At 39.7% G+C, this 16,446-nt stretch overlaps 1 protein-coding gene across 1 annotated transcript; it reads left to right on the plus strand.

The window, feature by feature from the left end:
* The first annotated feature begins 30 nt into the window (after positions 1-30).
* On the plus strand, positions 31-15,914 carry SDHA (succinate dehydrogenase complex flavoprotein subunit A). The gene is made up of 15 exons (XM_055799196.1): positions 31-188; positions 3,452-3,538; positions 3,919-4,080; positions 4,482-4,625; positions 4,772-4,936; positions 6,194-6,342; positions 7,584-7,708; positions 8,933-9,101; positions 9,681-9,876; positions 10,646-10,817; positions 12,167-12,285; positions 12,659-12,770; positions 13,924-14,054; positions 14,570-14,683; positions 15,571-15,914. Exons 1-15 carry the CDS (start codon positions 123-125, stop codon positions 15,655-15,657), a joined length of 1,998 nt encoding a protein of 665 aa, XP_055655171.1. The 5' UTR covers positions 31-122; the 3' UTR covers positions 15,658-15,914.
* The last annotated feature ends 532 nt before the right edge of the window (positions 15,915-16,446 follow it).

Consider the following 16,446-nt stretch of genomic DNA (forward strand, 5'->3'; position numbering starts at 1 on the left):
GCTCAGGCCGTGGCTCCCCCCTTCCGACACACTTGGTCTCTCCCGCCGAGCCTCGGGGTAGTGGTGCTGGTAGCGGCGCTCTCGCGCGTGCGCCCTTGTCTGCGCCTCGGGCTCCGTGCGAAATGGCGGTGGCGGTAGCGGCTTCGCGGAGCTTGGCGAAGCGCTGGCTGCGGCCGGCGGTGCGGGCGGTGAGTGGCTGCTCTCGGCCCGCTCCGCGCTGCCCTGCCCGGCCGCCGGCGCCCCGGCGGAGGGGAAAGGGCCAGGCCGCGGGGCTGGTGCGGAGACGCCCGTTGGGGAGGGAGAGGGGCCTGGGGCCCCCGCGCGTCTCCTGCCCCCCCCGGGGCCGCGGCGGGGGAACGCGCCTGGCCCCCTCCCGGCCCGCCCTCCCCCGCGGCGCGGCGTGCTGCGGCCCGTACTCGCTGTCTCCCCGGTGACCTTGGTGGCGAGCACCCGCCTGGCGCAGGGAGCCGCGGCTGGGCAGCGGCAGCGGCGCCGTGTGGGGCCGAGAGCCCCCTCGGCAGGCTCGGTGCCTCCGGTTCTTTTTTGGAAACGGGGCCGGCCCTGCTGCTGGGCCCCGGGGCAGGCAGCTGGGCGGTAACGGGCTGTGGGCACGGCCGGGCCGCGGGAAGCCAGCGCCGTAGCCTCAGGCCGTGAGCGGGCTCCCTGAGGGGCGGAGGGCGGCAGCGGGTGGCGGCGGTGCTGGGGCCAGGCAGGTGGAGCGCCTTGCAGCCCCGGCGTCGGGGCAGAAAGTTGGCTCCTTGTGGACCTGCGTGTGAAGCTGGTGTTACGTCTGCATGTGGCTCACATCTGGCTAGCAGCTGCTTCCAGCATGTGCGTCTTAAATGTGTGAAAGTGTTGTTTTAGCTGATCTGTAAGCAGTCCTTACTGAAGGCTTGGATTTTTCGCTGGTGAAGTGGGAGTTTCAGTTTCTTTCCACTGTTCTCGCGGTTTGTGTCCATAATGAGTTTGGGATTACAAACGATAAACGTGTGGAAAAAGGACCCTGTAAAATGCAGCTGTAGTTGTCCCTGTCTTACAAAGCAAGCACAGAAGAGATGAACTATTGAGAGGGAGAAAGGCTTAAAGTGTCATCATGTTGTAGATGGCAGTGAACAAGCCCTGACTGGACCTTAAATTTCTTGAGGGCTGTGATGTTCCTGGTAGCACAACAGTTCCGGATTAGTGTGATCGGTGTTTTCTCAAATCTAGTGTAACATTTTTTCTGCTTTGTGGACTTTTGTTCAGACTCATTCTGAACAAAATTTAGTGGCAGCAGAAATTCTTCCGCATAGCTTTAACAAAAAAGCCTGTGTGGATGGGAATAGCTGTTCTGGAAACTGTTATGTGGAAGCTTAGATATTAAAAGAGAAACAATCTGCTAAACAGTGAGGTGGTGTGGGTTTGGGTTTTTTTTAGATTATTTCCAGAGTCCTGTGATGCAAAATATATTTGATAACTTTTTATAGCACCTTTGGAAAATAAGTTTTTTTAGACTGAAATTAGTTGCAGGGCATTGTGGTAGAATTGTGACTGGAGATTGCAGCAGCAGATTGACCTACTTTTTTCCTCCCCTCAGATTAAACAATTTCTTTTGGGGCTTTAGGGCATAACCACAGTTTATAGCTCTTGGGTTTTGGTCTTTTTGGTAGTGTTTTTTCCCCTCAGTCATTTACACTTTCTTTGAGCAGTACTAAGTAGATACAAACCTGCTTGTTGTGTGCTGTCTTTACATACAGTAAAGATTTTCTTTGAATTGCTTTATGTAATAACCAAATGTATTGTTGCTCACCTACGAGAAAGAATTTGTTGCAGTAAAAAAGTGTATTGTTGCTGGAACATTTTGGAAATGAGCAGTGGCAGGTATGTGCTAGAGAATGCATGGCCACTATGTTTAAAGTGTGTAGTGTCGCCTGCCATGTCAATTAGAGTTTTGCTAGCCTAACTTCAGTTGCACTCAGGCCTGTGGAAGCAGTTTGGGTAGAGGGGACACTATTTTAGCTTGAGCTGTGATTGTTGGAGTGCTGTTTTGCAGATAAATTGCATGTGGTACCTAGATTTCATCTGGCTGTCAGTGAGGTATCTGAGCTGATTCTGTATGTGAAATCCTAATGAACGGTGGTTAATACGGGAGTGAAGATGGGTGTGGAACTGCCCCAAAGTGTGGTAACACTGTAGGGTGGAAGGGGGAGAGTAGTGCCTAGAGGAGGGTACTAGTGGAACTCCTTTATGAATAGGTGTTAAGACTGATCTTATTTAAGGATGGCTGTAAAACCCAGAAGTGTGTTAGCAAATACGATGACGCATTAGGTTCACTGTTATGCAAGAAGATAATTTGGAGAAACTAGTATGAGAAATTACAAAGATAGGTTGAGGAAAGTGTACTGTAGTTCACTTCAGGGATGGGGCAAGAGATAGGAGGCATTTAGAAGTGGTAGGGAGGGAACACCTGTTTGTTAGCATATTATAGGATAATCAAAGCATGGATATAACAGTTGCTGGAAAAGGCAAGTATCTCTCCAGCGCATTTCAGGATATATTTCAAGTCAGGCACTGCTGATGTCACTGCATGTGTCACTAGGATGACTTTGTGTTGCTGCTCTCAGCAATCATACATGTGGAATTAGGTGTATTTTTCTGATTGGGGTGAAGAAGGAATACCAGGTTCTAAGACATTGGAGATTTATATGGCGGAGACTAAAATTCTGATTGTTTTAACCTGCCAGAGCAAGGACTGGATACTGGGTAGTTTTGGGTGCTGGGTTTTTTTGGTTTTGTTTTGAACATGCCAGGGAAGAGGAAATAACTTTACAGAACAGGAAAACTGTGCCATTGTGCTTCATTTAGGGATTAATAAATGGTTCTAAGTTGGTCACTAATTAATAGAGAATGAGAACAAGAGAAATATCTCTTGACTTGCAAAGCAATGATGAGCTGGAACAGATTTCCCTACCACCTAATTTTATCTTCATAAGTCTTGACCACCTGAAGTAATTCAGTTTCTGAGGATTGCTTGACATGAGAGGCATTTTTCATTAATTCCTGTGGTTCCCATAAAGCTGTCTTCATCTTTGTTTACTTATGAAAAAAATATGCAAGACTACTACAGCATTAATTGCAAACATATTCTTCTGTCAGTGCAGCCTCAGATAGGTCTGAGAGACTAGTTAGTGCTAGTGAAGTAAATAATAGTCTGTTAGGCCATTCTCTCATCCAGTCAAAATTTTTTTGTCTTTTTTTAGTTATTATTATTTATTTTTATTCCCCTGGGTATGGATATAGGAAAGCCAGAACATCATTGCATGTAGCTCTGAAATATGTTGATAAAATATTCTTATATATCTGGTATCAGTGGGAATTAAAGGTTTGTTATAATTGTGGGGTAGCTGAGAATGCTGAGTCTCCTTTGTGGAAATATTTGTTCTACAGTAGTTGTCTTGACCTCTTTCCGTAGTGGCCAGCGGCATGCCAGACTCTTGCACGTAATTTACACTTCACAGTCTATGGAAAGAAAAATGCTTCTACGAAGGTTTCTGATTCGGTATGTTTGTACTTTTTTGTATCTTAAGTAACGCTAGATAATATACTTCATGCTTGAGAGACATGAAAGAACCAGGCTTTTAGTGCAATGTTATATTCAAGTATGTAGGAGATTAAGTTGCTTGACTGCATGGGGGTTTTTAATCATAGAATCATTTAGATTAGAAAGGACCTTCAAGATCATGGAGTCCAGCTGTAATGAGAGATCATGGAGTCCAACTGTAATGATAGTTTCTACATAAGAGAGTAGGTAACAGACGCAGCATTTGCTGCAAGAGTCTCTTAAGAATGTTAAACCTATGCTGCTTATGTCTCCATGAAAATTAAGTTTGACCTAGCTTGAAATGTTTGTGATCATAACCAACAGATTTATTTCTCCAGATTTCTACACAATATCCAGTAGTGGACCATGAATTTGATGCAGTTGTTGTGGGTGCAGGAGGAGCAGGTCTGCGGGCTGCATTTGGTTTGTCAGAAGCTGGATTTAATACAGCATGTGTTACAAAGCTGTTTCCCACCAGATCTCATACTGTTGCTGCACAGGTGAGAAATGAGGTAGAACAAATGTTTAAAAAATGCATGCTGTTCAAAAGCTGGTTTGGATATGCACATGATCATCATGTTTCAAGGCCAGTCTTCCTTTATAAATATTGCATATCTAGTCAAAACTATTTTGGAGGGCACTATATGTTTAGATTCTATTCAGTGCTTTTTCACTGCATTCAGTGTAACTTTGGAATTCATTGTGTTACACAAAACAGAAGAGCCATTGTGAAACTGATAAATTGCATGGGTTTTTCATAGCCATGTTAAATCTGACTTTACTGTATTTCTTGCACAGAGGCATAAAATAAATGGTATGTGATTTTCAACAGAAATGAGGAAAACCTATTAAAACTGTACTTTAGTAGTATAATTCCAGGAAAATGGATTTTCACTTTCAGGGAGGGATCAACGCTGCTTTGGGAAACATGGAGGATGATAACTGGAGGTGGCATTTCTATGACACAGTGAAAGGGTCTGATTGGCTGGGTGACCAGGATGCCATACACTACATGACTGAGCAAGCCCCGGCTGCGGTGATAGAGGTGAGGCTCACTGGAATTGATGTCAGGTGTAAGTATTTATAACACGGGCTAGCTTCCAAAGAGATCTTCTTACTGGGAAGATAGTAAAATAACTTGTTGGATTGTTATGCACAAGAATTTCTAATGCTTGTATTTGGGTTCAACAGCTGGAAAATTATGGGATGCCGTTCAGCAGAACTGAAGAAGGAAAAATCTATCAGCGTGCATTTGGTGGACAGAGTCTTCAGTTTGGAAAAGGAGGACAGGCTCACAGATGCTGTTGTGTTGCAGACAGGACAGGACACTCACTGTTACATACTCTGTATGGCAGGGTAAGTAGCTGTGAGGTAAATTTGGTTTGGATTTGTATTTGCAATTAATGATGATTTTTTTTCTTCCCCCCCCTGGAGTTTGAGGGAGGGGGGAGAGGAAAACCACCACCCCACAGAAAAAAACCCCAAACACTCAACCAAACAAAACGCCAAAATACAAAATGTGTACCTGTTAACATATGAATGAGGAGTCCAGGGGAATGACTGATAACAGTTCTGGATTTCCTTCCTTCCTTCCTGAGGTATTGTACAAGGGTGTAGTCTAGGTGGTGCTTGTTTTTTATCAGGAGTACACAGAAACAGAATAAATTGAAAGATTGTAAATATAATGGCTCTTGGGAAGACAATGGGTGTTTATTAGTATGCACTGTTAGCTTTGTGCTCTGGAGTAGTTTTTCACTGTTAATATCTTTGTGTCTGTTAACTAGACACAAAAAGAATTTATGTAAACCTCCCCCCACCCCCCCACCTTTTTTCAAAAAATCTGAGACAGCAGCATTGGGAAACTCTGAAAAGAGGAACAAGGCAGTTTTCTTTCACTCATCTTTGAACAGGGAGAAACTAGAGTTGTAAATGCGAGAAGGCCTACTGTGCATTTCTGAGCTTGCTGTATGGCAAGTAAGTGACTACTGCTTTAGCATCTTTCCTACCAATTCTACAAACCATAATTGAAGAAAGAATGGATTCTTTTAAATTGGTAGTAAGCTACTTGAAACCTGAAATGAAGTACCTAGTAGCTAATGGTTTTTTTATTTACATAGTAGCTAGCTAATTGCTCTCCTTCAGGTTCACATATATATGCTGTTGCAATGCAAATGCTTAGTGCTGCCAAACATTGGTCTGATCCTTGAGGGCATGAAAGAATGTTTGACTTGATGCCTGCTGTTTCTGCTGTATACTAGGCTCCTGGAGATGTATTCTGCTTCTCTGTGAGAGGTTAAGTAAAACATGCTTGTACATGTATCAAGTACCGTAGCTGACTAAAGTGTTGACAAATGTATAAAAAAAAAAAAAAAACCAACAGGTCTTGCTGACTAGCTATGACTCCCCAGAATTAAGTGTAAGGTAACTTGTGTCTCTTTAAGCTAGAATGGATTTATTAGTGAATTTTAATGATCTGTGAGGAAACTGGCTTCCCTGAAAGTTGATGGGGGTGGTTTTTATCTTGATACAGTCCATCTCCTTTGACAGTTTTGAAGAGAGTTTACTTTGGTTTCTGGATTTTTCTTAAAAGTTCTTTCTTCTGTTTTTCTCCAGTCCCTAAGATACGATACAAGCTACTTTGTTGAATATTTTGCCTTGGACCTCCTTATGGAGAATGGAGAATGTCGTGGTGTTATTGCCCTTTGCATAGAAGATGGCACTATACATCGTTTTAGAGCAAAGAACACTGTCATTGCCACAGGGTAATGTAATGCTTGTGATGGACAGAAACTTGAGCATGCTACTAGTTGGAAGTCTATGGGGATGACATGTTGACATGAGAAACACAATTTATATGTTCACCCCCCTCCTTTGATCAAAAGCAACATAACTAAAATCAGTCTTTCCCTCTGAAAGAAGGCACATACTAATTTTGTGATCAAGTATAAATTTAGTATGAGGTTTAACTTTGTCATTGTTCTAGAATTCAAAGTTGGAATATGTAAGAATATATCCAAATGGTCTTAGATTTTTAAAATGTCCTGCTTAAAGCAGACATTGTTGCAATGCTACCAACGTGTGTATATCTGTAAGGTTCTGAGTGTCCTGTAGGAAACAGCCATTTTCAAAATTCTGGAGAATCTGTTACAATAAGATACCAACATTGTAGTCTAATTGTTGCAGGATGAAATTACCAAAAGATGAGTCTAACTTAGCATTACTTGGTTGCAAAAGTTTGTATATGTTAGAATACTACATGCATTAGTCTTTTGCTGCTCATGGCTGTCTTCTATCTGTTTCAGTATGCAAAATATCTGTAACATATCTGTCAAAGAAAAAATACTTTGTTTGGTTGCCTTCATGATTTGGCTTGATTAAAGCCAGGGCTGTTTTCATACTCGCATATTTTGAGGTGTATACAATATGTAAATTGATATTTCTTCTGAGAGTTTTTCCTGAAATTGGGAGTATTGGCGGTTCTCAATAACATTCAAAGTGAATCTAGTTGTTTTAGGCCTAAGAATTCATGTTTAATACCTGATTTTAGACAACTAAGTTTTGAAACCTAAGAATATAAAATTGGGGCCATACTGAGGATATAAATCACTGTTATAAGCTATTTTTGATAAAACTGTTGGTAATAGTTTGAAAGAAGTCTTAAGGTATTGAATTGAGAGAACTTTCTGGAGTAATTTTTTCAGGCAAAAAGGCTTCTCATACTAACTTAACTATGCTGCTTTGGAATTGTTACTCTCTTTCTTGCATCCTCTGTCACCAGCTGTTTTTCAAATGTGGTTGAGCATAAAAGGGGCAATACCTATTTTGTTTTATTTTGGTTTGACTTGGTACAGGACATGGCAAAACTTATGCATTTTGCTTATTAATGCTCTGGTCTATTTCCACTGTTGTGGAAACAGCATAGTTGAGTGGTATATGACAGCGATGTGTTTATCATCATCATCATCCCTTCCTTGCTAATTCTGTTAACTTTTGTGTTCCATAGTGGGTACGGCCGCACTTACTTCAGTTGTACATCTGCTCATACTAGTACGGGTGATGGCACTGCTATGGTTACACGAGCTGGTCTTCCATGCCAGGACTTGGAATTTGTACAGTTTCACCCTACAGGTACAGAATACTAAATAATACAACATTATTTTTAATGAGTTGAACTGATTTTTTTTATTGTTTTAAAATCCACTCAAGTCAGTTTGCACTTTTCTGCAGCACTTCATTAGTTGCCTGTGACAGATGTTCAGACTTGTCTGCAACTGCAGGTGAATATAAATCTGAGAGTAGTACTTATAATTTGAGAAATCTCAGCTGTTCTAATTTAAAGACCATTAGTTAACTGTTTTGAGGTGCTGTCTTTACAATACTAACAGGTTTTATGAATTCCAAGCTGAAACCATTTCGCCTCTTAAAACTTATGTTTCCTTTTGTCTTTAAAACATTAAAGAGTTTGACATTAGATACAGGAGCAATGGGATAGTTGGAAATGTTAGGGAATGACTTCTGTGGAAGTGGGGTAGTTGAACTAAAGCTATATATTTAGGACTCTGGTTTTATAGCACAGGATCAGTATCTAAGCTGTGAACAATGGTCACAAACTAAAAAACTTCTTTAATTTAGGTAATTAAACCCTTAGTATTAACTTGTGATGAGCGATGAAAATTTTTCAATTGTTCACTTAATTTTACGATGTTATCACAGAGATCCAATGTTCATTTGACTTAACTAAGGTTTTTCCAGTCAAAGAAGCTTCACTGCTTGTGTGATAAATCTGTAGCTTTTAACATAAGGATCAAGTGCATGAGTTGGTTAGCATTTTTGTTTTCTATGATGACCAGTGCTTAAAGGCTAATAGGTAGGCCTTCCTTCTCTAAAGGAAAAGAAAACTGAGTAAGCTTGGACATTCCACACAACTTGAAGCCATCCCGTACTGCCTTAACATAGCAGAAGAGGGAACAAAAATGAGCAAACTAGCCTTGAGATAATCAACTTCTGGTTTACTTCAAAATCTTGAACAAAGTAATTGCTGAAGGTCCACATAGTCTTTGTAAAATTCTCCTGACTTATTGATGGGTGCAGATCTCTTCCAGTTCTAATATTTTTAGATATTCTGGGTGTTCCAAATCAACTTGCTTACCTTTTGGAAAGAGTGAAAGGAATAACAGGACTTGTTTCTAAGCAGTCCTGGAGGGCAGTTCCTAGTGGTATGATTAAGGTGGAATAAAATCCACCTCTGTGACTGATTTGCATTATTTTAAGATGACCTTGTTTGTTTAATCCTGATCATTCTGAAGCTGTCTAGATAATTATCTCATTTGATGGTATTTTCTTTCTTGACAGGTATCTATGGGGCTGGCTGCCTTATAACGGAAGGATGTCGTGGAGAGGGAGGTATTCTAATTAACAGTCAAGGGGAAAGATTTATGGAGAGATACGCACCTGTTGCTAAGGATCTGGCTTCCAGGGATGTAGTGTCTCGTTCTATGACCATAGAAATCCGTGAAGGAAGGTTAGTTAAATACTCTTAATGAAGCTGCAGAATAAATAATTTATACTAGACTGTGTACAGTGCAATAGTTCATTTGATAAACACCTGATAATTCATGGGAGTGAGCTTTAATAACTGTTAGCTGAATTCAGCATGCAGGGCAGAAATTTTCCTTGTAAATTTCTAGTGATACTGAGGGAACACAAGATGTTAGGAGCCTCCTGTCTGAATTTGGTGCATTTAGACAGTTGCTCAAAGAAGCTTTAATGTATAAGCTCATACTGCAAACAATGGAGGTAACTTAGTGCTCTGTTCTCTTGACTAACTCTTTGATTTTTACATATTTCTGCAGAGATAGTGTGGTTTAAATACTGTGAATTATTGTGAAAAGAAAGGTGGGAGGTGAAAAATAAGCTGAAATGCTGCCAGCTTCAGCAGTCTTTTCAATATACTAGATGGTCATTTTTGTCAGATAACTTTTGAAAAAAATAGGGGTGTTTTCCTGACAAATGAAATAAATTGGATCAGAAATATTACTAGTGTTTGCAGAATTCCAGTTACGTATTTCAATTGGTGGATTGCTTTTTTTTTTTTTGGTAGGGGTTGTGGTCCTGAAAAAGACCATGTATACTTGCAGTTGCACCACCTACCACCACAGCAGCTAGCAACCCGTCTCCCAGGAATTTCGGAAACAGCTATGATATTTGCTGGAGTTGATGTCACTAAAGAGCCTATTCCTGTTCTGCCTACTGTGCATTATAATATGGGAGGTATTCCTACTAACTACAAAGGACAGGTAAGTAATATACGTAACTTCTCGTATTTCTTTATCATAATAATAGGAAAACATTTTCCAGATATAAAAGCATTAATGATGATTTTTATAAATGTGAGGATGATGAATAACAATAATAATATTAAATTAATGATTTCAGAGTACTTAAAGCACACAGTCTGATTTGTTTTTTTTAATAACTTGAAAACCATGTTCCAGTCCATCTGGAGATGGGAGTTCCAAGAAAATTCTAAAATGAAGTCACTATTGTGTCTGACAACAATTCTGTTATATCAAGTTTAGGATGATATAGTTGAACAAAGACTCTACTAAGTCTATAACTCAATGTATATTAACTCTCTGTGCCTCGTAATCTCTACACTGAAGCAGATTCCTCTAACTTATAATAGTTAAAGTTAATGTAATGGTGTCAGCTGTATTTTTCAGTATATCATACTTGTTATTTTTCTTAACGTAAAATTTTGCCTTAAAAATGTGCCCAGTTCAGACTTTCTCCCTGTGCTTTTTTGACTTGGTGCAAGTTGTGATAAAACAGAGCCATGTACTCCTCATAAGCATAGCTAAAGAAATCTTATGTTTTAAGGCCATCTGTATTTATGCAGTATTACTACTTACCCTTATAGAAGTAATGTATTCATGGGTTTAGAGTTGGAGAAAACTTTAAATTGCTTTGTGTCATCCTTACATGCACATGGTCTTGGCAGATAGAGGTTTGCAATATTATAAACTGTTTAAGAAATGAGTATTAATTGACTATCTGAAATTATAGGTCATTACACATGTGAATGGTGAGGATAAAGTCGTACCTGGTTTATATGCTTGTGGGGAAGCAGCCTCTGCATCTGTCCATGGCGCAAATCGACTTGGAGCAAACTCACTTCTGGATTTAGTGGTTTTTGGTCGTGCTTGTGCCCTTACTATTGCAGAGACATGCAAGCCTGGTAAGTCTCGCTTTTTCAGAGACACTTGCCTTTATGATTTCATTTCCACTCAACAAAGAGTTGCTACCCGATTCAAATTCAGAATGCTAGACATGGACTCTTATTCATTAGAAAAGGCAGAAATCTGTGTTTATGCTTTTTATAGGCATGTTCTTTGCTATGCAAATGTTTGATATTAACATTTGCTTTGTGAGTTTAAAACTTTTTAAAACTAGAATTAGGTCAATGCTATTGACAAAAACAGTTGAGACTTTTCACAAACTAACAAAACAGAATATTGAATATGGAGACTTACTTCTCTACATCCTGCATGCATTTTCTACATTCAAAAGGTAGTCTGTCTTACACTTCACATGTGTGTATGGTGGAATTTGCTGCCACCTTGTTGATTTATAAGGTAAACTGCAAATGTGAGTGATAAGTGATAGATATTAAAATCCTAACGTCTCATTCTATATATGTAGATTATCACTGCTGAATATTATTTTTAAATAATCTGGTTCAGAACAGTTACTGAGCTGAGAAAACAAAACAACCCCACCCAACCCCCTGACAAAATACTGTAAGGGGCAGTTATATTGCCAGAGCAGCTGAAGTCTATAGTAGTAATCTATTTTCTCATTGCTTTATGTCCAAATTAATAAGACTGTTTTATCAGTCTGCCTACACAAAGTGCACAGAGTGATGGTTCCTGATGGAATCAGTTTAGATCTAGCAGTTGCCTGTTGGCTCTGGCTTTGTGCAAACATATATTTGGATCTTTCTGTGGCTTCTTTGAGTTTGAAGTTGCAGGAGGGTTTTCATTAGTCTGAATGTGAAGTTACAAGTGAGATGCGGTGTGCTGGTAAGATGTTGTGTTTGATTTGTTATCCGTTAACAGATGGGTTCCAGTATTAGAGGTAAGATGCAGAGCTCGCATGTAACTGCCAAGCTTATCAACTGGTCCCTTAACAGATCCAAGAAAGGGTGGGAGGTTTGGAGCTGAGGAAGCAACGAAAGTACAGGAGAAAGTGGTAGGAAGGCACAGGCTTATTCCGTAGTTTAGAAGAATTTGCATCAAGTACTGTTTTTAAGGAATTAACAGTAGAATTTAGCCAGACCTATTAAGTTTCCTGTGAACTGTCACAGGAAAGAATGCGAGTCATATATTCCATTAACAACTCTATAACATTTAAGCGTATGGATACTATCGGTGGGAGTTCAGGGAAGTTTTATAGTTAACCTGTAAGTCAGAGGAAGAAAACTGATTGTTTTAGTCAAGTCTGACTTTTACTAGTTGCTAGTCTATGAACGTGCCAGAAACCAAACCCAAACCCAACCTACTAAACTTACTGAAACTTTCTTACTAGGAGAGCCAGTTCCCTCCATTAAACCAAATGCTGGTGAAGAGTCAGTTGCTAATCTTGACAAATTAAGATTTGCTAATGGAACCATAAGAACTTCAGAAGTGCGACTTAACATGCAGAAGGTAAGCCTGGTGAAGCTCTCAAGTGTGAGGTGAGAGAAGCTGAAAGCAACAGGGGTTTTGGTCACTTTGTGAAGTACACTTTAAGATTTGCCTTGCAGAAGTAAAAGCAGCGTGGGAAGACTGCTCAGCAAAGGCTGTACCAGTTTCATTAGTTTCTTTTTCCTGTCGTGGTTATTCCTCTTGGGTAGTTTACCTACTGTATAATAGAGTGGGATTTTCTCTGTTTGAGGTGAGCAGGAGGTTTTTTCCTCAGGCTGCAAACTTATTTGAAGTCAAAACAGCTCTACATCAAGCTCTGCTGGAACTAATGAAGTTACATTGGATGTTACGCATGTGCAGTACATGAAACTGATTTTGTTTTACTGTCTTGCAGGCAATGCAAAACCATGCTGCTGTATTTCGTACTGGTTCTGTACTCCAAGAAGGCTGTGAAAAACTTAGCCAAATTTATAGTGATCTGGCTCATCTAAAGACATTTGACAGAGGTAATTTGATAGCAAAGAATACATCTTGGCCAGAGTACTTGCTGAGAAAAAGTGTTGTGGTTTGGGGTTTTTTTCCTTTCTTTTTTCTTCTGTAAACCTTTTTAAACTTTGGCTAAAGACTGACCATTTTGAATCTCTCAAAATATTTTTTAGAGCCCGACTAAACATTGTAATTTGCAAAGTACTTGGTCTTACTGGTCACTTTTTGCTAGCATACTCTTTCAAAGACGCAGAGACTGAAATCGGATTTAACTGTATAAGGTACTAACTGCTGTTCTCTCAGAACATAATCCAAAGTTGTTCCTATACCAAGATAAACTTTGTTAGTATCTTCTGAAAAGGCCAGGGAGTTGCAAAAAGGCAGCCAGACTATTCATAGGCTGAGCACTCAGTTCTTGTTCTTTAGCTGAGCAGATAGCACTGCACACAGATATTGCCATGCTTTGCAGTGTATCTTAGGAGAACTTGGTTAATTAAGTACAGCTGATTATGTACCTTTTTTCTACTTGCATTGTTTATTTCTCTCCAACTACTGCTATTGGATGTATCCTAATGCTGAAGGTAGAGCTGGCTTTCTGGGACAGCTGTCACCAAGCATCAAGAAAAGTGTTACAGTAGCTTAAGAGTGTAGGGAATCAAAAAGAAGATACATTCATGCAGGTGAACTTGGGTCCACCTTAGAGATACTTAAATGAAGAACTACCTTGTATAACTAGCAGGTTTGGTTTTCTCTCTCAGGGTGGGTTGGAAAGGATCTGCTAAGGATCTACTTAAAAGAGCTACCATCTAGCCCAGATCTTGTAATCTGAAACAAGGTATGGTGACTGAATTGTAGCTATAATATAAAGCAGGTGAGAATCTATGGTGTAATTTTATCTCAGTAGTACACATGCAACATCTGGTAGACATGGTAGACAACACAGAGACATCTGGTAGAACTACTGAATTTGTCTAAGATTCGTTATGATTTTTGGGGTATAGGAATTGTTACTGAGCGTTGCAGGCAATAGTAATTCAGTATTGCAGAGTACTGTGACTGCGGTAGGGTAGAGTATTGGCTAGTTCGAATCTAAGTTTCAGCAATAGGACAGAAGTAAATTGAGGAATAATTTGTTTGTAGAACAACTTCCATAGTGTTTTAATATTTTACTAGGTATTGTGTGGAACACTGACTTGGTGGAGACCCTTGAACTGCAAAACCTGATGCTTTGTGCTCTACAAACCATTTATGGTGCGGAGGCTCGCAAAGAATCCCGGGGTGCTCATGCCAGAGAGGACTATAAGGTATAAATATTTTCTGTGACATGGATGTAGGATTGAATTTCCTTGTTATGTGTCCTCAGATGGATTACTTAAAAAGTTTTAATTTCTTCAGAGTATAGCCTTCAGAATCTTGAGTTAAGATTAGTGTAGTATTTGTTTGGGGTCCCATCTGCTCTGTCCTCGTTTGTTATATATAAAATGATCAATACATACAACATTGCATAACAGTCTTGAGAGAAGAGTTCCATGTGTGTATCTGATTAAAGAGGTCTAAACTAGGACTATAGTAATAATAAGGTCGTGAATACGTAAACAGGACTTCAAGCGGAATGGTTGTCCTATGCAGGGAGCAATACCTTACAGTCCTTGCTAAGCCTCAGTATTTAAAATTTGACGTAGGCAGTGTTAAGATAAAACTTGCTGGCTATTAGGAAACGCATTGTGTTACAGCTGTAATTGGAACACAACTAATAATGTGGTTGTAAAGTGAGTTGCAGATGTAATTTTTGGTCTATACTAACCTAATTTTTCCTTAGTTACGGATAGATGAGTTTGACTATTCTAAGCCACTCCAAGGCCAACAGCGGAAGCCATTTGAAGAGCACTGGAGAAAGCACACCCTTTCATATGTGGATATACAATCTGGGAAGGTACGTTGAGCCTGATGCTTGAGAGTCTTTCTCACTGTCAACAGACAGCTGGTGTCATAGACTGCTCTTGATATTATGACAATAGTGCAAATGATTGTCGCTGTCTGAGGTACTAGAGCTGTCTGTGTACCTAGAGCAAAAAATTGAATGTTTATTCTGTTGTTGAGCAGCAGGCATAACTGGGAGAAGTTGCTGCTGATCTTTGGGAAGTGACTGATTTGAGTTGGAATTGTTTTTCCCCTTGTTATCAGGCTAGTTCAAAGCTTTTTCTTCTCCTCTGATGATTGTAGAACCTGTTGTTGGTGTTTAGCACAAAGTTTTTATGGTATTTCAAAGATAGAACTGAAGTCAGACCCTATAAAAATCTTGAGTGTTGTGTATTTTATCCCATTCTTTGAATCCTTTTTGTTTCCTCTTCTCCATTCTCCAGCTTCCTTGAATCTAGTTTGGGGACAAGTGAGTACACTTCTTCGTGAATAGCTGCTGAGGACAGGAAGATAGGGTGACTCAGTTCAGTCTCCTGACTGATACATTGTGTTCTCTATCTCCAAGACTTTCCTAACTTAAAGAACTAGGAGCTAGCAACCTTAGCCATAACTTTATTTTTGTCAAAAAGGCCTTTTTCAAGTACTGGTCTTCTGATACTACTTCTGGTCAGGCTTTGCATTTAAGGAACTCAGTCAGTGGTAACTTGGTGGAACTTAAATGTTTCTTGTGTTGTGGGTTTTTTTTTTTCCATTTTTCTATGGAAGGAGAAGAATAATGGAGAAATTAATGTAACATCAATGAAGTCATTCAGTTGTTTGATCATTCTGGTTAGCTAGGCTGTCTTGTTTAGATACAAAAGTTTTGTTTGTATTAAAGTTCTTTGTTACCTTTTACTTTAGGTTACCCTGAAATACAGACCTGTGATCGACAGAACGTTGAATGAAGAAGACTGCTCAACTGTCCCACCTGCTATTCGCTCATACTAGTGATTTATGTTTAACTAGCAGCCCTCTCCGGGAGGGGGTTAGTGTACATAAGCATAGCACAAGCAAATCACAATAGTATTGTCACTATCAGTTAATGGAATATGTTGACTAAATGCTTCTCTAGCTTGTATTCTGCGGTGGTTTACTGTACAATTATGAAAATGGAATGCAAGACAGCTTATGCTCTTTCACCCATCTGTCAAAACTGACAGGGAAAACACAAAATGTGTCTAAATAAAGTGATCAGAAGTCTTGTATTTGTAATTGTTTGAATATGCTGTTATGTATATAATCAGTGCCTTTATTTTGAATGTATAGTTCCATATTTAAGAACTAGAAATGCAGTAGCTTTAGACAAGACTGAGATGCTGAATTTTATGAAAATGTGCTAGTAACTTTTTTCCTAAAGCTAAAATTGTAAAAATGTCATACTGTTGTTTTATTGGAGGAAACAAGATAATTCTACTCCAGCTACTTCCTCCAAAATATACCATAAACAGTATATAATCTTAATAGCTAATATCGCTGGAACTTCTGCAGCCTTTTTTGTGGCATGTTCTGTGTTTAATTCCTAGACTGTCTTTTCTCTCAGAGGAACCAAGGGGCAGTTTTGCAGAAAACTTTGAAAACTTGAACTTGGTGTGCTTTAGTGCCAAGATGTAACTTGCAAGGCATCAGCTGAGCGGTTTCTAGCAGCATTTCTGTGAAGAGCTCCCAGTTCTTGGGCGACTGAAGTGTACCTGCAGATTGCAATTGCATGAAGCGCTTTGTAATTTTTGGTAATTCTTG

This window comes from Falco peregrinus, chromosome 3 (assembly GCF_023634155.1).
Source record: "Falco peregrinus isolate bFalPer1 chromosome 3, bFalPer1.pri, whole genome shotgun sequence".
In the NCBI taxonomy this organism is placed as follows: domain Eukaryota; kingdom Metazoa; phylum Chordata; class Aves; order Falconiformes; family Falconidae; genus Falco; species Falco peregrinus.